General features: G+C 43.2%; 1 protein-coding gene across 1 annotated transcript in view; it reads left to right on the plus strand.

Annotated features, from left to right (window-relative positions):
• Positions 1–7369: 7369 nt before the first annotated feature.
• Positions 7370–21501, plus strand: part of PLPPR5 (phospholipid phosphatase related 5) — a 314497-nt gene continuing 300365 nt past the window's right edge. Inside the window, exon 1 of the mRNA XM_073643231.1 lies at positions 7370–8406. Coding sequence (XP_073499332.1) covers positions 8176–8406 — 231 coding nt within the window. The 5' untranslated portion in view covers positions 7370–8175. The remainder of the gene's footprint in view (positions 8407–21501) is intronic.

Raw genomic sequence — 21501 nt, forward strand, 5'->3', positions numbered from 1 at the left:
ATCCGAGTCATTCCAGTACTGCTTGAAGAGCACGTACGGGATGGTGGTGACCTGTGACCCGGTGTCCAGTAGGGCACTCATAGGAATGCCATCCAGTACCACAGGCAAGACTGGACGTCCTCCCACATATTTGTCACGCCAGTTCGATGGGCCTGGTGATCTTATTCCTGGGGGTTGGCCCTCTACCTCAGGTTGTGCCAGTTTAAAGGACAGTACCTTGCCATATGTCCGGGTTGATTGCAGCGGCGGCAGATGGGTTGTCCGTCCTCGTTGTATCGGTCGCTGTGTCTTCCTCTGGCCGGTGGGGTCCTCTTTGGTCGACGCCACGGGATGTCCTCCGGTCCGGATGCCAGCTGGATCTTCCGTGGAGCAGAAACCTGTAAAGACTGCACAGTTCGGGTTAGCGCAGCAACGCTTTTGGCTAGTTCTTGGACCTGATGGTGCAGGTCTGGAGCCGGGTCATTGTTCAAAGCCTGCGCGTCAGCTCCCACAGGCCCTGCCATCAAGGGCGCCGCCTCCTGGTGGTAAGCGGTAGTAGGGCGCCTCTGGGTCACCACGCCACCCGGTGCCGGTTCTCGGAGCACCCGGATGGCTCTGTCCTTGAACTGTGCAAAGTCCAGATGAGGATCCTGTAAGGCCATTGCCCGCAACTGGGTTCGGTGGGCATTGCAATATAGTCCCTCTATAAATTGTTCAGTCAACAGCCTGTCCTCATTTCCCACGCCGTCAGGGTCGGTCTGCTTAATGGCTCTCAGGGCCTCTTGTAGGTTTAGTGCATAGTCCCTTATATTCTCATGTGCTCGCTGTTTGCACCCGTAGAATCTAAGCTTAATCTCGGCTGAGGTGCGGGTATCAAAGGTGTCCTTCAGCCGGGTTAATATCCCTGCGACAGTCCTCCTCCCAGGTGGCCAGGTCTTTACCTCCCTTTGGGCTGCCCCGGTTAGTTGGGCCACCAGGATGCTCACTTTTTGCTCTTCTATGAGGGGGTACACCTGGAAGAGGCTATCCAGCTTTTCTCTAAAGTCATTCAGGGTATGTGACTCCCCTGAGTACTGGGGTAGCCAGGCTGCCCCTGGGATATAGGGCATGGTGAAAGGCATGACCGCAGCAGCGGCGGCGCTGGCGGTGGCTGTGGCAGTGAAGCTCTCCTCCGTATCCGACATACTCCTCCCCCTAGTGGACCGTGGCCTACCTTGCGATGATCCTCTTCCGTAGGCCGCGGCTCCGCAGTGGATCGTCAGGGTTGAGGACCTTCCGTCGCGCTCCTGTGACGTCGGCGTCTGCTGGGCTCCTTCCAGGACCTTACGCAACGTCCGGACGTGAGGCGGAGCTTCAGTTCTCGCGCGCTTTCGGAGTCCACGCCCCTCTTCTTCCCGCGTGGCGTCTTCAAGATGGCGTCCAACGGCGGGAAAACTCCACGGATGGCGGGAAGAAGGCAGAAGATGGCGCCGGATGGCGGGAAAACTTCACGGATGGCGGGAAGAAGGCAGAAGATGGCGCCGGATGGCGCGAATCTTCACCACAGGTAAGTTTAACAGTCTTCTTTCAGGCACGCAGTACCCGATGGTTGCGGGCACGGAATCCTGCCGACTACGCCAAAGTTGACGCGCCCCTGGGCCTGAGTCGCGCAGCGTTGCGCACGCGGTAGCCTACCCGGAGCCGGATCTGATAGGGGTAGTAGTCTCGTGGCGGTGACCCGGTCCGTGCCCAGGGAGTCAAGCTGAGTGGCAGAGTTTAGCAGAAGATGGTACGGTGTTCGACTACGCCACCCGTTGAATGCGGCTATGAGGCCGCCGCTGCAGGGCAGACCGCTGAGGCCGGTGGTACGATTGTGCAGCGTAGATGGTATAACCCCCAACGGGAGGGGTATGGCCTCAGGGCAGCCGACGTGTTTGAAGGGGGTAGCAGAATAGCATGCAGGTAGCAGGAACCACTCAGAGATGGTGCGGTTTAGTTCAGGGTCTTTACTGATGACAAAGGTAGACCCTCCCGGAGTACTGGCTAGCGATCGGGGCCTGGTCAGTCCGTGAGCAGATGGGATCTCCCCTGGCCAGGCGGAGTTGTAGGCCTCCCCAACTAATTGTACTCTTCTGGCTACCTTGCTAGAGGCCGGTAAAAGTAGCCCACGTCCCTGAGTGTACCGTGTGGTGCTCACCCGTATGGCCGGTGACTCGGGGCCTTCTGGTAGCTTCCGCTCCACGACGGCGGTGCTGGTCCCTTGCGTGTGACCGTGCCTTCGGGTTTCTTGGCCAGAGGACCTGAAATCCCCTGCCGGTCGGTTTCTGCTGCTGGGTAAGGATTAGTCCCCACAGCCTCGGACTCCGGGTCCGGTGAGAACTCTTCAATCAGGGCGAGCTCTACAGCTTCCAGCCCCTGACTCCTTTTAGCACTGCTCCCACTGAGCTCCTGATCTTTCTTTCCTATAGCTGCTCCTCTCCAGACCAGACTATGTCTCTGTCTGGGACTCTTCTTCTCCTCTTTCTCTCCTCTCTAACCCTGCCTCAGCCCCAGTTTATATAGGGGAAGTTCTTCCCCTCCCAGGACTGGGCAGGAGGTGTGGCATGCATAGGATTCCTGACCAGGAGACCTCCCACCTGCTCTCAGACGTAATATTGCTATCACTGTGGAAACCAGACCCCTGGGGTGCCACAATTATTCTGTGCCCATCATTCTTTCTCAGCCGGTGTAAAGAGGCCGGTAGACAAGTGCTAAATTACTTCAATGTTGTGGATTGCGCTCATTTAACGGTCTGAACTCAGTCCATGTAAATGCAACCATAATATTTGCGTGTGATGGCGCAATATGTGAGCATTTAGCCACCACATTAAACTTTTGTCCAGGGCCCCTCGTTGTCTAAAACTGGCCCTAGTTCTATATCAGTAACCTACTGCTTATGCGGGGTCTTACACAGCCAGACACTTCCTTGCTTGTGCCATCATATTCTTTACTGTGCAGTTGCTGCCAGTGCTGATAGACAATCACACATCACTTACCTGTCCATTGCGATAATGAAAGTTACAACATATATTAAGGTTTCAGTCCTAAGTTCTGGACCTTCATCAGACTGTAATGGATTGCCGTCAATGTAGGAGTTTAGGAAGAGTAGTGCAAAGGTAATGCAACCATAGTCGCGTGTTCTGATGAAGGTCCGGAACTTAGGAGCGAAACGTTAATATATCTTGTAACTTTTACTATTTCATTGCATACCCCTGATTGCCCAGTTATTCTTTATGCATACTTTACAGACTGGACGCCTACTGAAGCACCATCCCTGTCATGGACTGATGTAAAGTACCATTTATTATAACTTTCTGTCTTGGGTTTCAGCTGCCAGAAACACGGCAACCAGTTCATCCTCAATTTATTTTCTTTAAAAGAAGGTAATGTCCTACTGGATAAAAGTGTTCATTTATTATCAATGCTGTCTACAATGCTTAGTTGAATCTTGCAGCGTTATCTCTGCAATTATCCCAGCTTTCTGGTGAAATTACATTGAAATATGAGGTGTTCAGTATGGAGCCAACAGTTTTTCCAGCACTTGTGACAATTCAAAGTGTCCTAAAAAGGTTTATAATAGTAGAAGAAAAAAAAGTTGGTAAAACTATGCTGCTGGTTCTGAGCTCACAATAAAGATACCATATGCGATTTCAGATCATCTATGTGGTTTTAAGCTCATCCTCAACGCGTTTCGAAGTTAGCACACTTCTTCATGCGGTTCTCCAGTTGAAGAAGTGTGTTAACTTTGGGATTAAAACCACATAGATGATCTAAAACCGCATATAGGATCTTTATTGTGAATATGACTCGCCCCCTGGGCCGTGGGGCACTCGGATCCTGGCAATAGGGGAACGATGGGGGTAGTAGTGGCGGCCCGGTCCGTGGCTCAGGGTGGTCAGACCAGTGGTAGTCCCTTTATAAGTTTTAAGTGATGTCCGACTACGCCACCCGTGGATTGCAGTTATTAGGAACCGCCACTGCAAGGCAGACCGCTGGGGCTGATGATGTATGCAGCTGGGATGGTGTGACTCCCCATCGGAAGAGTGCGGCCCCAGGGCAGTGTAGTAGATGGTGGGAGTGATGGTGGTGAGAGTCCCGGTACCAATAGTGCTGGAGGCACAAAGGAGCACACAGACAACAAGTTACAGTCCAGGGTCTTTACTCACAGTTCACTTGTTCCGGGTCACTTCTGTACAGGTAGTGACCACCCAAGCCGTGCTGCGTCCACCAGGTGTGGGGCTCGGTCAACTCCCAGGCAGCTCAGAAGTATGGCTCAGGACCCCCTTCAATCCTTCCTCTGGCCTGCCTCACCAGTGACCCACTTTTGTCCAGCTGCCACGGACTTGTGTGGTTAAACGTGGATCCCGTTCTCCGCTGTCCTTTATGGTGCCTTCCTAGCAGGTTTGATGATGTGCTGCACCAATAAATGGTCACAGCCTCCGGTCTTTGGCTGAGGGTTGTTTCTCCTCCACCAACTTGGGATCCGGTACCCTTAATCTGCCTGACCCTTCACCCTGTATTCTCGTGGGTTCTTAGGGTCCCTTCTGCCTTCTTGTTCCTGAGCCCTTCTGTTTCTCTCTCTCTCTTCTTCTTCTTTCCTGTTCCTTCTTCTTCTCCTTTCTCGTGGAGCTGGGCAGAGAAGAAACCACAGCTCCCCTTCACCTCCTCTCTCTCTCCACTCCACTCTCTTCCTTGGCCTCTCCCTAGGCCCACTCTGGAGTAGAGCTCCTACAGAGCCTCTACTCCCTGTCTTCTCCTCTCTCTGCACAGACTGACCTGTGTCCTAAGATGGTGCCCACCTCTTATACCTCCCTCTAGCCATGAGCCCAGGTGACCAGCAACCAATGGGCTCCTAACTATGCTCAAGAACCGTCCCCTATCTGCTCCTACATCACTGGGTATTCCTCCCCCCTCCCCACTCCAGATAGGGACATGGTCTGTCGCACCTGCATTTCTGTCTAATGGGAGTACTGTTGAGCTGTCCCTCGGAAATGGGGTGTGTGTGCTGTATGCAGCTAACTGAGCCCTGGTCCACACCCCATCCTCACCCAGGACTGGCAGAGGTGCAATACCCCTGTAGCGGCCGAGCCCTCGGGGCGCTACAAATACAGAACCAGCAGCGCAGTTTTACCAACTTTATTTTCTTCTATTTGATTATTACGGTGGATTTTCCAACCCGTTGGTGTTGCAGCAGCTGGCAATACTACCTTCCAATGCGCAAACCTTTGTTGTGGGTCACACAACTTCATACATCACTGGTTTATCGGTTAATACCCTATTATTCTTGTATTGTCCTCTTTGTTTTTCTACTATAAATAGGTTTCTGCCACATTGGTGATAGTGTACACTGCTATGTAGTTTAATACATCATGATAGAGAAAATGTTGCTTGCTGCAATATAATTTACAATTGAATGGTGGACTAATATTAATAAATCTCTACTTTTTGCTCCCATTTGTCCTTCTTCAGTCTTTCCCATCATGACAAGGTGTACCCAATAGGGGTGGTATTATCCTGTCTGCTGAATATTCATTTCCATCTACCAGGTTGCCTCAAGTTCTTAGCCACTAATGTTATCCTTGTATTTGTATCCTGTGCCATTGCTACTTTTCTTTCAGTTTATTAAGTGCTATAATTATTGTTCCTTTTAAGGCTATTTGCCCACGATGCAGAAATGCTGCGGAGCATTTCTGCATCTCCCTGGCAGAAAAAACGCATGGGGATTTTACATGCGTTTTTTCTGCCAGGTAGAAGCGTTTGTGAAGCTCTTTGAACATGTGATTTCGCATGCGGGTTGTCAAGCGCTTTTCCAAGCGATTTTAGCATCATTTGGAAAAGTGCTTGACAACTTGGTCACAATATATAAGTCCATGCAACCGGCATGGATTTATGTTGTGTGAACAAGTTACGGTGCTGCAAATGTATCAATCGTAAAAAAAAGAATAAAAATGGTGAAAAATAAAAAAAAACATTATACTCACCTTCTGATGGCCCTCGGTTTTCTCTCCGGTGTGTCTGGTGTCTTGGGTGGCTCGCGGTGGTGTAAAAGGACCTTCCATGATAACATTTAGTCATGTGACAGGTCACGTGACTGCCGACGTCAGCGGTCACATGATCTGTCACATGACTAAATGACATCATAGAAGGTCCTTTTACCACCACGAGCAGCCGAAGAGCCAGCAGCACTGCTGGGAGCAGACAGGGGGCCATCAGAAGGTGAGTATAATGTTTTTTTACATTTTAATTCTTTTTTAACTACAGGTACTATGGTACCTGAGTCTGGAGGAGAGTCTCCTCTTCCCCAGACCCGGGTACCATCCGCGCATTTAATCGCATAATATCCGCATATGTACGTGTAGTCATGAGGATGTTATGCGGTCCAATGCAAGTCAATGGCGGCAATTTCGCCACGATTCCACAAAATTAATGGTCGTGCTGTGGATTTTTCTGCAATGAAAATCCGCAAGCAGAAATTTCCACAGCATGTGCATAGCACATGCGGATTATCATTTGGGAACATGGCAGACAACTTGACATGTGTTTTTAATGCGTTTTCGCGGCGGAAATGCAGTCGAAGAAACACATTAAATCCGCATCGTGGGCATGCAGCCTAATAGCTGAGTTCATGTTAATATCTGTCATTGTCTTTTCTAAAAGTGCAGAAGAAGATGTCATATTCTAGGCTATAGAGAAAACATTTGCTTCTTAGAGGGGAGATTAAAAAAAATAGTGTGGTTTGCTAGGTTTATCTACAAAGTATCTACAAAGTACAAGAAACTACAGCAAAACCAAAGAATTGAGCTGAAGCATAAGTTGGCTTACGTGCAATGTGTAAAAGCACCTTCACACTGTGGTCATTTCACAAACAAACCCAAGGAAAAAAGCAAAATGAGCATATACCCTGTCTGAGATATACATCTGTCTGAGATGGTTTAGTGAATCCTGCATTGAGCAGGGGGTTGGACACGATGACCCCAGAGGTCCCTGCCAACTCTAACATTCTAGGATTCTAGTAAGTAAATATGTAAATAGTATTAGTACATGGAAATGATATTGGGTACTTAGTTAACACTATTTTGATCAAAAAAAGCATGAAAGCCATTCCACCACGACAAGGTGCACCCAGTCGGGACTGTCCTATCCTGTCTGCTGAATATTGATTTTCATCTACTGGGTTGCCTCAGGTTTTTAGACACTAATTTTATCCTTGTATTTCCCTGTGTCATTGCTGCTTTTCTTACAGTTTATTACGTGATATAATTATTGTTCCTTTTAAAAGTCATGCTTATGTCTGTCACTGTTCATTCTAAAAGTATAGAAGAGGATGTCATATTCTAGGCTATAGAGAAATCATTTGCTTCGTACAGGGGAGGAGTGTAAGCAATGACGGGGACGTTACAATGCAGAGATTAAAAAATAGTGTGATTTGCTAGGTTTATCCAGCACACATGCTTGTATAATTGAGACTATATGTGTCATAGCCATAGAAAGGATCCTTCAGAGTCAAGTTATTACTCCAAATACCTATTCAGCAATGCATGGATACCTACTGTATTTTATGGAAGGACAAGCTTATATCACTTCCTAATTCAGAATTATTCAGCTCTGTTCTTCAGATCAGGACAAGGGCTTCTCTGTCTCTCTCCGCACAGTGGGAGGATCTGGACCTTTTCTGCTGGGATTTCTGGTTTTAATTCCAGCCTGAATAGTGGGAAAGAGAGGATGGCTTTGCAATGGGGCAGGCTCACCACTTGAATTTCTTTTTCCAAACCCAGCACTGTGGCAAGGAAGAAAAAAAAAAGCTATCTTCTGTTTTTCACCACCTGGGAAGCAGCTGGAACCATGTGAATTCTATTCGGCAGCTACAATGGATCAGTGATCAGGCGAAAGGGAGAAATCATTATTGCATGCTTGAGCTTGAAGCATCAGTCTTTGAAGGCAACTTACTATGTGTGGGCATCTGATCTAAATCTGCCAGTGGATCCAGACAACCATTTTAATTAAGTAGATGATCTTGTTTGCTGGAAGCTGCTTTCTAGGTGAAGGAAACGAGGGAGCTGAACTCAACAAGCCTTGTATCATTGTGTCTCCTGCATAGAGATGTAGATATCAGTACTGGTGGCATGGACAGCTCCTAAAGCTCCGGTTGTGCCTTTGATTGTGTGGATGGTTCTTTAAATGAGTTTTCAATTCTCCCTGACGATCATGCTTTATTTCCAGATGGTGATTATGGCAGGGACTGTAATGCTGGCTTATTACTTCGAGTACACGGACACATTCACTGTGAATGTCCAGGGGTTTTTCTGCTTTGACAGTTCCTACACCAAGCCCTATCCAGGACCTGATGAGAGCAGTGACATCCCTCCAGTTCTTCTCTTCTCTCTGGTCACTGGGGTACCTGTGCTTGTGGTAAGCTTTTTTTTAATCACTTTAATTAATATGTTCACCTTTCTCTGATCATGCCATGCACATGTATGCAATGCGGGTGAGATTCATATGAATTGTAAAGTGCTGCGGAATATGTTGGTGCTATAGAAATAAAATTATTATTATTGAATGGAAACTCATTCAGATACTGCAGGAAGTGGTTAACTAGCACAGGTTTCTGCACTGATTATTATGTGTTATTATGTTACGTTCCATTATGACTGCAGATTTTCCCATTTTGTGAATTCTGTTCTTTTTCCGACTTTATTTGCATATTCTTTTTCTTATGCATTGTGGAATGGTTTTGACTGCCTGCAGCTCCCTCTTCTGACAATCTCTCCTCTCTGATTCCTCCTCCTCCTCCTCCTCCTCCCTTTTCTCTTTTTTTTCTGGACTTAAAGCTGCTCTCTCTCTCTCTGTGTCTCAAGTCACAGTGAGCTTTCATGTGCTGTGTCTTAATGCAGCGCAGATCTGCAGTTCGCTGCTGTGTATTCTTGGGTCAGCATTAAAGGGAACCTGTCGCCATGAAAATGCAGTCCAATCTGCACACACCATGTTATAGAGCAGGAGGAGCTGAGCAGATTGATGTATAGTTTTGTGAGAAAAGATTCAGTATACCCTATGTTTTCAACATTTTAACCTCTGGGCTTTTGGGTCCAGTGGGCGGTCCTTTCAATGACTGACAGCTGACTCTACATGCACACTGACAAAGAGATAGCTGTCAATAACTGATAGGACTGCCCACTGGACCCAAAACCCTAGGAAGAGCAGAGGTTAAAACATGGAAAAAATCAGGTTATACTAAATCTTTTCTCACAAAACTATATATCAATCTACTCCGCTACCCCTGCTCTATAGCATGGTGTCTGCAGATTGGACGGCATTTTCATGATGACAAGTTCCCTTTAAGGTTCATTGTTATTCTTTTGGGGAAAGAAAGGAAGAGTACTGGCCATTTATATGACATGTGGCATGTCATTCAGTGCTGACATGCCACATCTCAGTAATAACCTGTACATAAAGGGGATCCGATCTGTCACCTGGTACACAATGGTGGTATCATGTACTGTCAGTTCAGTTGTAGACTTAGATTGATGGCTGCAAGCTTCTTCATTCACAAAGTGGTGTTGTCAAATAATAACTGACCACTTATTATAAGATTAGGGGGGGTTTAGGCAGCTTCAAGCAGATTCCTTTTATACTTAATGAAATGAAACTTTAACCCATCCATTGCCTTATAGAATAACCACACTAATGTATAACCTCATATGGCCAAATAGTTCCATACAATCTGCCAATTCCCCCATTTCTCCGTTTCACTGCAATGATTTACATGAAACGATGCTTTTAGTGGCACTATTCATTAGTTCTGTTTTTAGCAAGATATGGTAATTGTCTGCTTTTTTTATTTTTCTTGCTTTATTCCTCGCTAAATGGTTATTGCACATTCTTCATGACTGCAGTACATGGAGTATTGACATTGTAATTGGAAGTCATTTATGACAATTGCTGATACATTTAAAGGGGGGGAAGAGTGCTGAGAGGTGATGTATTCATTATTTCTTGTCATAACTGTTTCAAATCCTAGGAGAACAGATCATAAATGGTTAATCAGGAACCATATGTCTATTTCATCCATATATTTATTCTGCAACTTAAATGTGATGTAGGCTTCTGGTAATAGAGGGGTTAAAATGAATCATAAATATTCCGTACATATTTTAATAATATAATATCTAACAAAATTAAATGGAATATAATATTGTGTAATATTTGCCTTTGAAAAAAAAAAAGGAAACGGACAGTTACAAAAACAGACAAAATGCCACATTTTCTGTTTTTGTGGACATTTTTTTTCCTCTTAGTCCAATAATTTATTACTTACCATGCTGTCCATCATTAAAATACTTTGTTTTTTTCGAATTTGCTCTCAAGATATGAGAAATTGTGTCTGAGGGTTAAATTGATTATTGTAGTAAGATGATATGTATTAGCTGAAATCTGAACGGGAATCCATTAGTGTTCTATTGCCCTACAGCAGCCCCACAGGACAAATGAAGCATTACACATCTCAATGGTCTATCTGTATTATAAATGGATGTACTGTGTCCTCCAAAGAGAGAGTGACAGAGTCACTTTTTGTATCTAATCTCCAAATTGTCTCAGATTTATGTAAGTGAATAATAGAGTATTTGCAAGTGAGTTTCCTAAGACTCGGCTTGCAAACCAATTTTGTCGGTGAGATTGCTATGTGCCACTACTACTACAGGTGAATGAGGTCACAATGCAACCCTTAGGGTACTGCGAGAAAGTAGAAAAAGTCCAACTGGGTCTGACTTTTTGCGATTTGCTTGGTTGCTTGTCACAGTCGCTGGTGATTATGGGCTCAAAGACCTTTCTTTATCCAACACAGTTGTCCTACAATAATTTAGAGTATTGTTCATACATTTTTTTCAAGGCTTAAAGCACCACTTGAGTGTTTAATTTTTATTTTATCACTGGGGTGGTGACACTAATGTAAGTTCCTTGCCCTTAGTAATATTTTTACCAGACACCATCTTATCGGTTATCGGTGCCGTTCCGGTTGTCTTCTGCAGGTCTTGACCTGCCGGATAACTCGAGTGTATGCTGGGCAATCTGGAAGTCTCTACTCAGTGTTATTCTATGAGGCTAGAACGAGGCCAGAATGAGGCTCTCATAGACTTACTTACATTGAGATCTTGTGACTGTTACCTCTGGCTTCCGGTCAGTCAGAGGCTGAGGTCACAAGATGGTAGAGTGAAACCAGAGTGGCACTGGAAAGAGCAGAAGACTGCATCGGGTATGTAAAATACTAGTGGCACGGAATATGGATTAGTGATACCACTCTAAGTGATAAAATAATTTAAAAAAAGCGCTGGAGTGGTGCTTTAAAGTTTACCTTAAGCTTCACATGTCTAACACTAGTTCTGGCCATTTAATGAGTTTTAGTCTGCATTTTACATGTTTCCCGCTCTGCTAGCTCTCTTTCTACTTGTAATTTTTCTTCAGACTAGCTGCTATGATGTCCCTCCTACACAGTACACAGACACATGAGGGATTCCTGCTCTCCCACCTCTTTGTAGCACATGTTGAGGAGCAGCATATAGGAAATTATTCATCAGTACAGTGCATTGTAGTCATGAATTCAGTTTTGGGATGAGATAAAACACTTACTAGAAAACAGCAGCAATATCTTTATTTGTGTGTGTCTCAGCCTTTATTTCCCTTCACTATCCATCCTTTTTCCCCTCTCTGCTCCATAGACTTTAATAGACAACTGTGACTTGATCTCTCAGTTAACTGACAATCTATATTATCTTGAAAAATATGAGTTTTTAGCTGCATTTCAGAGTGATTGATGAACTCATAAATAAGGAAAAGAGGATATTTCTCTGATAATATATGTGATAAAGTTATACATTTATGAAAAATTTCTTGAAACAACAGTGACCATTTATTATAAAAATAAGTACAATTTCCTACCTATTGATCTGGAAGCACTTTAATTGTCACCTGACAAATCAAACCCCTGATTAAACAACAAAGATCCAACATGTATCTGTAGGAGGATTTTTCTGCAGGTTGTACTATGATATCTGTAAATTCCTAAACATTTGACTCTCTGTGCCTTTCATCAGTTTATGAAGAAATGTGTTCCATATGGAAACAGAATGACATCTTTGTCTGCTTTGGGTGCAGTGGGTATCTATCATGATGGCCAGGAGTGGACATGGACTGCAAAGGGCCTATATATTTTTCTTAAATAAGGTCCGTCTTCTGTCTAATAGCCCATCATAATGCACAATTCCACCTGCTTTGGAGGTGAAGGTGGCCCCTTTATATCTTGGGCCCTTGTGCGGCTGCACGGGTTGCACCAATGGTACACGGCCCTTGACGAATGACGATTGCATTTTTTTCTGGAATCTCCATTCTGTACATTCATTAGTTTGCGTATTTGTCAACAAGGGTTTCCCAAGCTTTACTACCTGACACAGTTGTTACAACATCACAAAAATGTTACAACTTTAAACAATGTGTCCAGGACTTAAAAATGGTCTAACAGCAGCAAATATTAGAGAAAAACAAATAATAATCAGCTGTTAAATCCCCTGCTGCACGAGTGTAAATGCTCTGAAGGACCCCTCCGTTCTATGTTTACTTTTCTGCAGCACACATCTTTGTGTAATGCTAGCACATATGGCACGAGACTGCTGAGACCAGTGATTTACTGTATAGACCAGGTAGATGTAGTAGATGATGGCAGCAGCAAAGTAATCAAAGGGCTAAAATTCTCACGTACAGTTTTCCATGATATAATTTTGTCCCAGTAAATATAGTGGAAGCCTCTGTTTGGATGGTGCCAGTGTTTTCTCAACAATATTTTCACTTTCACCTGAATGGAGAGAAGATTAGGATGCTGGTGACTAGAGATGAACGAGTATATTCGAGTGGAACTGAATTCTACTAGAATTTTACAAAAATTTTCGCATTCGTCAAAATGTAGATTTTTTTGTAGTTTGCTTCCTTGCAGATTCAGAAAGATAACGGCTGCTGGCCACCATTTTTCTGAGCTTTAAATGGCCATCAAAATGTTAAAAAATAAAAAGAATCCTTAGACTCATCTTACCGCTCACCTCTCTGGCCCATCTGCTCCTCAGTGTCACTTATCCAGTCCTTTCCACATTTTGCAATCACCACTGTTTGCTCTGAGTCTCCAGACAGCTTCATAGAAGGCCAATACATCTGGCTCTGATGAGACCTGGACGCTTCTGTGCATTTGCGATCAAGTTCATGGCCCATGTCGTGATTACATGACGTCATCAATTTATGTATGCTTGCGCAGAACCCTCCTTGGCGTTATCAGATTTGGAAGTCCTAGCCCAGCGTGAGAGGCTCAGGGAATACATCAGAAGCAATGGTGATAAGAAAGATGTGGCAAGAAGTGGACCAGTGACTGTGAGGAGCGGAGCGACCAGAGAGGTGTGCGGTAAGGTGAGTAGAAGTATTTTTTTTTATTTTTAACATCTTCTGTTTATTATGCTCTGATGTCTAGAGCACTAACAGGCGAAATTCAAATTTGCCTGATCAATTATTCATCTCTACTGGTGACCATTTAAAGAAAAACTCTGTCACGGGGATACCGCGACAGAGTGGGGTCAAACGATCACAGTTTCTGGTGACACATACACCTGCAATAGTTAGAACGGCTTCACCATCCTATTAGCAATTCTGGCTTTCTCTGCTCTGGTGCTGCAGGGGTTAAACTGCTTAGTTGGACTCCTGGAGTTCTCTGTTGTCTTGGGTTGTATCAGCTGTTCTGCATTTGTTACTACTAGCAGGTATAATAACCCTCTCCCTTGATTCTGACCTTGGCAGTGATAGTTCTATTTCCTGGTTCAGTGGTGAAGGAGAAATTTCAGTGTTTGGCGTTGGCAGTTGGAGATTTTTTTTCTAGACTGCTGTGTGGAACTGGTTTATGTGTTCATATTTGGTTTCCCCTTCCTATACTTCCTCTGTTTCCCACTCTGTTGTTTTGTGAGTGTATTTGTATGATTGTAGTTTTCTTTTATCCCTGTCTATTAACCCTGTCTGTCTGGTTAGTGTTTATTTATACACTTTGGCCTCACAACATCTTCCTGAGTGGGGGTGGGAAGATACAAGGGAAAGATAGGAGCATAGCAAGGTACAAGACCCTGGTGTCTTCACCATCAGAAGTAATCCGGGGGACAGGGATAGCCTAGGGAGCCCCTAGTTCAAGGGATCAGGTAGGTGCCCACAGTCCCTAGTCCCTACGTGACATACTCCCATCAAAATGTTTATTCTCTTAATACATTGCAATCATCATGTTATATAGCACTGTGTACTTACAATTGCTCATTTTACCTTTCTACCCAGCTAATTCCTCTCTTTTCAATTAGTTCTATGACATCACGTGATTAAAAACTGACTAGTTGAATCCTTCTAAAGCTCTATGTAGAAACAGAAGGTACATTTTCTCAGTATGAGTCATAAGTCACTGCAAAAGTCAATGGCAGGGGGAAGGAGGGAACCGCTGGGTCAGGAGTTGGGGAATAATAAATGCATGGACAAGAAGCTTTCTGTTTCTACATAAAGCAGAGAAAAGAGAAAAATTAACTGGATAGAAAGGCAAAATGAGCAATTGCAAGTACACAGTGCTATATAATATGATGACTGCAATATATTAAAGGGAATCTGTCATCTCCTGGGAGTTATCAGACCTCTAATATGGGCATACAGGTGATAGAAATATAAATCTATACATACCTGTATGTTCCATATTAGCGGTCTGATTACAGAGAAATGTCTTTTTATAAAATCCTTTTTCATATGCTTTGCACCCAGAGGACACCAAGAAATCCCCGCCTTTCTGCTTAGGACGCCAAGAAATCCCCGCCAATGTGCCTAATTTCCATATTCCTCCCCTCCCCAGCACTTCACAGGGCCCTGTGACGTCCATTCTTAGTGTTCGACTCCCGCGCATGCGCAAAGCGCCTCTTCAATGAAGCACGCTGCTTTTGCTTCCCGCTCCATTTACCCTGCAGCAGTATATATATACAGTATGGTTTCTAACTATCAGGATGCCTAGAGGAAGTGGGGACCAAACCCTCTTGTTGCGCACTCTGGAGGTCACTGGAGCAGAAGTCATAGTGACTCCCCGGCAACTGCGCAATAGACCACTGCAGGGTAAATGGAGCCGGAAGCAAAAAAAAAGAACTCCTGATGTTAGCAGGGCTTTGCACATGCGCGGGATGTGAACAAGAAGAGTGCACGTCACAGGGCCCTGTGACGTGCAGGGGAGGGGAGGAATATGGATATTAGGTACATTGGCGGGGATTTCTTGGCGTCCTAAGCAGATAGGCGGGGATTTCATGGCGTCCTGCGGGCGCGAAGCATATGAAAAAGGATTTTATAAAAAGACATTTCTCTCTGCAATCAGACAGCTAATATGGGACATACAGGTATAGATTTACTTTTCTATAACCTTTATTCCCATACTAGAGGTCTGATAACTTCCAGAGGGTGACAGATTCCCTTTAAGAGGATAAAAACTTTGATGGGAGGAGTGCTTCTTAGAAGATTCTCCCCAAAGCATTTTGTCTTTGGCTTCATACACAGAAAAACAGAAGCAGTTTTTATTGTACAAGACTCTAGATATCATCTCTTGGTTCTGGTGGGCCCCTGTCTCATCCCTGACCTAGTCATTGCGTATTCTTGTGAATAATTTATCTAAACGATCAAACCCTAAGAGAAAGATTTCCAGTGTGAGCTTTTCTCTTTTAATGTATCTTTTCCTTTACCTAATCCTTCTATCTTCAGCATACTGAGGAAAGTGCCTAGAATAAAGCATTAACAAATTTTTATACTGCCTCAAGCAATAGAAATAATCCTTTTAACTAACTTAATTCAAACTCTATAGTAAATTATTGGGAAGTCTACATGCAGTGTTTTTGCTTTTGCCATTTTTGGGATTTGAGATTTTTTATCAAAACAGCACATTGTGATTATAGTTTTTTCCTGCCATATTTCCTATAGGTTTCCCCAAAGAACTTTAAGGAAATATGACAGCTGATTCATTCTGCCTGAACCACAGGCAGAATGAATCAGAGACTGGCTCCATTAATGTTGTCTTGCATGTTTTACTCTGAGACACTCTAGCATTTAGAGAAAACATACCTTTAAAACCCAACCAAAGAGCATGTGACTTAGATGACTAGTCCAAGAGGCAAGTCCTTGGTGGCTTCAACCCTCCTTGTTCATTTAGACTGACAGGTCTCTCCCTATGTGTATTTATAGTGAGAGATATGCCAGTCCTGCCAGTCAAGGGGAGCGGAATGTTCAGAAGCCACTGGGGACCTGCCACTTGGACAAGTCTTCCGAGTCACATCTTTCCCGGTTTTTCTTTTACATATCCTCTTCTGGATATACAGGATAGATGAGATTTTTCATTTTACTTATTTGTGTTTTTTGTTGTCTTTTTTTTTAAATCAAGGCACACTTTTAGTATGACACTTTTTTTCTGCCTATTTTTTGCCTATGTTTAAAACTACAAGTGTTAATATTTATTAGTTCCTTTGTACTTTTTGAAATTACAACTCGTGTGATTGCGAGAGAAGTTCTGGAATCACATGATCTATGACTCAAATGACCTGTAATGTTAAAAAATGGAATAAAAAAAAATATAACTAAATCATGAATGTAAATTCTATGTTAAAAAAATTGCAGAAAATAAATAATTTAAAATATAAATGTATATTATTTCTGGTGTACATTTCACACACAGGACATGATAAAAAGGCACAAAAAATGTGCGTGAAGGTATCCTTGAGACTATGTTCACACGCAACGTCACAGTCTAGCAAAAACCGGCAACTCCATGACGCTGTGGTCTTTTTTTATATTTGTTTGCATAATCACTTAATCAAGCCAATAGAAATGGTCCCACGGTTTTGCACAGCTTCATTAATCGCTCACTGTCTGTGTGACGTCAGGCATTATGCAAGGAAACTGGCACTGAGCTATCAATCAAGCTAAAGAGGCTGATCCTGCGCTGTCAAACAGCCTCTGACGGCAGAGGCAGGGGAAGTGCTCTGACATGCCCAGAGCACTTAATGCCTGGGCATTAACCGGATTAACCAACAATCCGTCTTCTGCCCCCACCATTCCACTGAAACTGCCTTACCAAAATAAAAAATGACTTACTTATAGCCAAAGCAAACAGACAATTCTCTGAACTCCTTCTTCTTGACCTGTTCTCTGCTTTTGATACAGTTGACCACTGCCTCCTACTACAGATCCTCTCTTCCTTTGGTGTCAAAGACCTTGCCCTATCTTGGATCTCCTCATACCTTTCTAACCGCACATTTAGCATCTCCCACTCCCACACTACCACCTCACCCCACCTCCTCTCTGTTGGAGTCCCTCAAGGCTCTGTCCTAGGACCCCTACTCTTCTCAATCTATACCCTTGGCCTGGGACAGATCATAAAATCCCATGGCTTCCAGTACCATCTGTACGCTGATGACACCCAGATTTACCTTTCTGGCCCAGACGTCACCTCTCTGCTGTTCAGAATCCCAGCATGTCTATCAGCCATATCCTCCTTCTTCTCCTCTCGCTTCCTCAAGCTCAATGTGGACAAAACTGTACTCATCATCTTTCTCACATCTCGCAAATCTGTCCCACCTGATCTTTCTATAACAATAAATGACATCACACTTTCCCCTGTACCGAAATCCGCTGCCTCAGAGTAACCCTTGACTCTGCCCTGTCCTTCAAACCCCGCATCCAAGCTCTCGCCACCTCCTGTCACCTCCAGCTCAAAAATATTTCCAGAATCCGTCCTTTCCTCAACCCTCAATCTACTAAACTGCTTGTGCATGCCCTCATCATCTCCCGCCTCGACTACTGCAACATCCTCCTCTGTGGCCTACCTGTTAACACTCTCTCACCCCTCCAGTCCATCCTTAACTCTGCTGCGCAACTGGTCCATCTCTCATCTCGTTACTCCTCTGCTACCCCCTTTGCAAATCCCTTCACTGGCTCCCAATTGCCCAATGTATCCAGTTCAAACTACTAACACTGACCTACAAAGCCAACCATAACCTCTCTCCTCCATACATCTCTGAACTAATCTCCTGATACATTCTCTTATGTAATCTCCGGTCCTCCCAAGACCTCCATCTCTCCTCCACACTTATTCGTTCCTCAAGCAATCGCTTCCAAGATTTCTCCCGAATATCCCCCATCCTCTTGAATTCTGTGCCTTAACACGTCCGATTATCCGCCATACTTGGATCCATCAGACAGAACCTGAAAACCCATCCCTTCAAACAAGCTTACAGCCTGCCATTGCCCCGCTGCCGCCTCAACACCACCGGAGCTGCTGCAATCCCCCAACCTACTGTCTCCTTCCCCATTCCTGAAGAATGTAAGCCCGCAAGGGCAGGGTCCTCTTCCTTCTGTACCAGTCTATCATTGTTAGTTTGTTGATGATATCTGTATTTGGTATGTAACCCCTTCTTATGTAAAGCACCATGGAATCAATGGTGCTATATAAATAAATAATAATAATAATTCGCATATTAATTCAAAAGCTAATTTCTCAGGAATGCAGCAACAGATAGAAGATATAAAGGTGTTGGTGGATTTAGCTTACATAGATCTGCACGTTGTTTGGGGCAGGTTAATCTTTCTGGCAGATTCCCTTTAATATATGCTGTTTGTCTTACATTTGTCATGCATGCAGTATATAAAAATAATAATACAACACAAGTTGCCTCCTCTAACAGCATGATAAGAAAACCCACAAGTCACAGCTGCGGATGACAAGTCTTGTCCAGATTATTTTACGTTGTCATGACAGCATTGACTAGAAAACATAATGTATCATTTGTACGAAGTTTTTATCTTTGGAAAATAAAAATAAAAACACAATCTACTTCCAAATATAATAACCATCTGCAGAAAAGAAAAAAAACAACATTCCTTATTTTTCAGCCAATTTATTCTACATTACTAGTCTTAATAACGGCAGGGTTCACATCACATTTTTGCTCTCCACTTAGCGTGTACGCTGGGAAAACCTCTCAATGAACATGGTAAACCTGTCCATAGTTCTCCATTAATCTAACAAAGGCCATAAGAATTTATTAGAGGGAATCTGTCAACAGGTTTTTCCTACCTCATCTGAGAATAGTTTGTTATCCAAACTCTGGGACCCCCAATAATCCAGAGAACAGGGCTCTGGAATCTTGAGAACCGAACTCTGCAGAGCTATATCTTGAAAGGAGTGGAAATAGGCATGATTTACCTCCACTATGCTCAGTGTCTATGGGACTAATGGAGAAAGCAGGGTTTGCCTAATTCCTGCAGTCCCATAGTCAATGAATGAAGCAGAAGCAGAAACCGGCACAGCTCTGTTCCAATCAAGACAGGGTTAGGGAGAGCCCCATTCTTGGGATTGCTGGGATTCCTAGAGATCGTCCAATGATCATTGTTAATCCTTATCCTAACTTGCTATTTTGGGATGACCCTTTAACCATGACAATTGTGCAATATGAATTAAGTACACAATACTATTTCTATGTATATTCTATATACTATAGTGGTTATTTAGCTGAGTGATTTTGCAACAATCATGTCTTGCTTTGATAATACAGTAAGTATAGTCAATTATGGATAATCTAAACCTTCCATCTTTTATTATTGCTACATGTGTGATCTACTGTATGTTTGTACATTGTTTCTATTCATAGGCATTGCATGGAAATACTTCCAGCATGGTTGTTTTCAGCCTTGAGGCATTCATGCATGGTCTATGATTAAAATCATACAGCTATGTTCCACAATTAAAGGAAAGGACATTGTCTAGCTGTTAGCTGGTGCATTATCATCTATTCATTTTTTATTCCCATTTTCCATATTGAATTGAATGGTTTATTGACCTTCAAGTAAGCAGACATCAGTTACAATCCAATACATCGCTCATTTTCAGTTTAATGTAGACACACATCTAAATTAGGACGATCAAATAGCCCCATAGGAAACTTTTTAAAGCAATTTCGGAAGTATAGTATATTCAGCCAGAATGAATTTCCTGCAAGACATCATTAAGATTCATTAAAAATATTTTCCTACCATACTATATAGTAAAACGTAAAATATACTAGGAAAGGAGCGGTTAACGCACAGACATTTTAAAATCATGAATTAATTGATACAACATTAAAGGTGTTGTCCCACAAACAAAGTACATTTTACTCAATAGATCTTGGAACAATAATAGATTCCACAAATAGAAATGTTAAAAAAATGTTCATGTGCTGAAATAATATTATAATCGTGCCTCTGCTGTGTATTGTTTAATGGCTGTGAAATGACAATGCAGGAACATGGTCAGCAGCACATGACAGGTCCTCGCAGGAGAACAGAATTTGATTGCAGCTGATTCTTTCTGTGGGGTAAAACATTTCCTTGCTTGTTTTATCACAGGAATGAGGGTTTCCCCTGAACTCATTAGAAATCAAGTTAATGTCATATGAGTTCAGCGGCAGCCTGAGCTCCTACCAGCCTTGATGTGTAATGAGCTCAGGGGTCTGGAGACACAGCAGAAACTCTTGCTCCTGTGATAACACAAGCAAAAAAATGTTTTACCTTACAGAAAGCATCAGCTGCAAGCCTTATTCTTCCTCTCCAGGCCAGGAATTCTGGTATGTGCAGACCATGTTATCTTAGCACAGGAACATTTTTTTAACACATCAACATTGTGGAACTTATTATTATTATTATTCCAAAATCTATTGCTTAAAATGTACTTTGTTCATGGGTTAACCCCTTCATATACTGCAATACTTAAATATTGTAATACATAGGGAAAATCACAAGCAATTGTAGGTTTAGGTCTCTAAACAATGCTAAAAAGCCAAACTTGGTTTCCCAAAAATATATAAGCCGATTTTTTTTCTTATCACTGTAATTGTTCTGCCCCGGAGAACCATGGTACACAATAAATACTGAAAAAAATAAAAACCAAAAAGTAATGGCAGATTTGCATTTTTTTTATTATTTCACCTCACTTGTTTTTTTTTCCATTTCTTAATATATTGGATGGCTAAATAAATATTGTCACTCAAAAATTAAAGGTAACCTGTCACAATGAAAATGCATTCCAATCTGCAAGCACCATGTTATAGAGTAGGGGAGGTAAGTAGATTAATATATAGTTTTGTGAGAAAAGATGCAATATAACCTGTGTTTTAATAGTTTAAACCTCTGCTGTTTCTGGGATTTTCAGTCCAGTGGGTGGTCCTATCAGTGATTGATAACTTTCTTTGTATAAATGTACATACAGTACAGAGGTAGTTGTCAGTCATTGATAGGACCGCCCACTGGACCGAAAAGCCCAGAAACAGCTGAGGTTTAAATGATTAAAACACAGATTATAATGAATCTTTTCTCACAAATTTATACATCAATCTGCTTAGCTGCCCCTGCTCTATAATATTGTGCCTGCAGAATGGACTGAGTTTTCATGGG

The sequence above is a fragment of the Phyllobates terribilis genome, unplaced genomic scaffold (genome assembly GCF_046119375.1).
Source record: "Phyllobates terribilis strain yellow unplaced genomic scaffold, ASM4611937v1 Scaffold_8__6_contigs__length_399053987, whole genome shotgun sequence".
NCBI lineage: Eukaryota > Metazoa > Chordata > Amphibia > Anura > Dendrobatidae > Phyllobates > Phyllobates terribilis.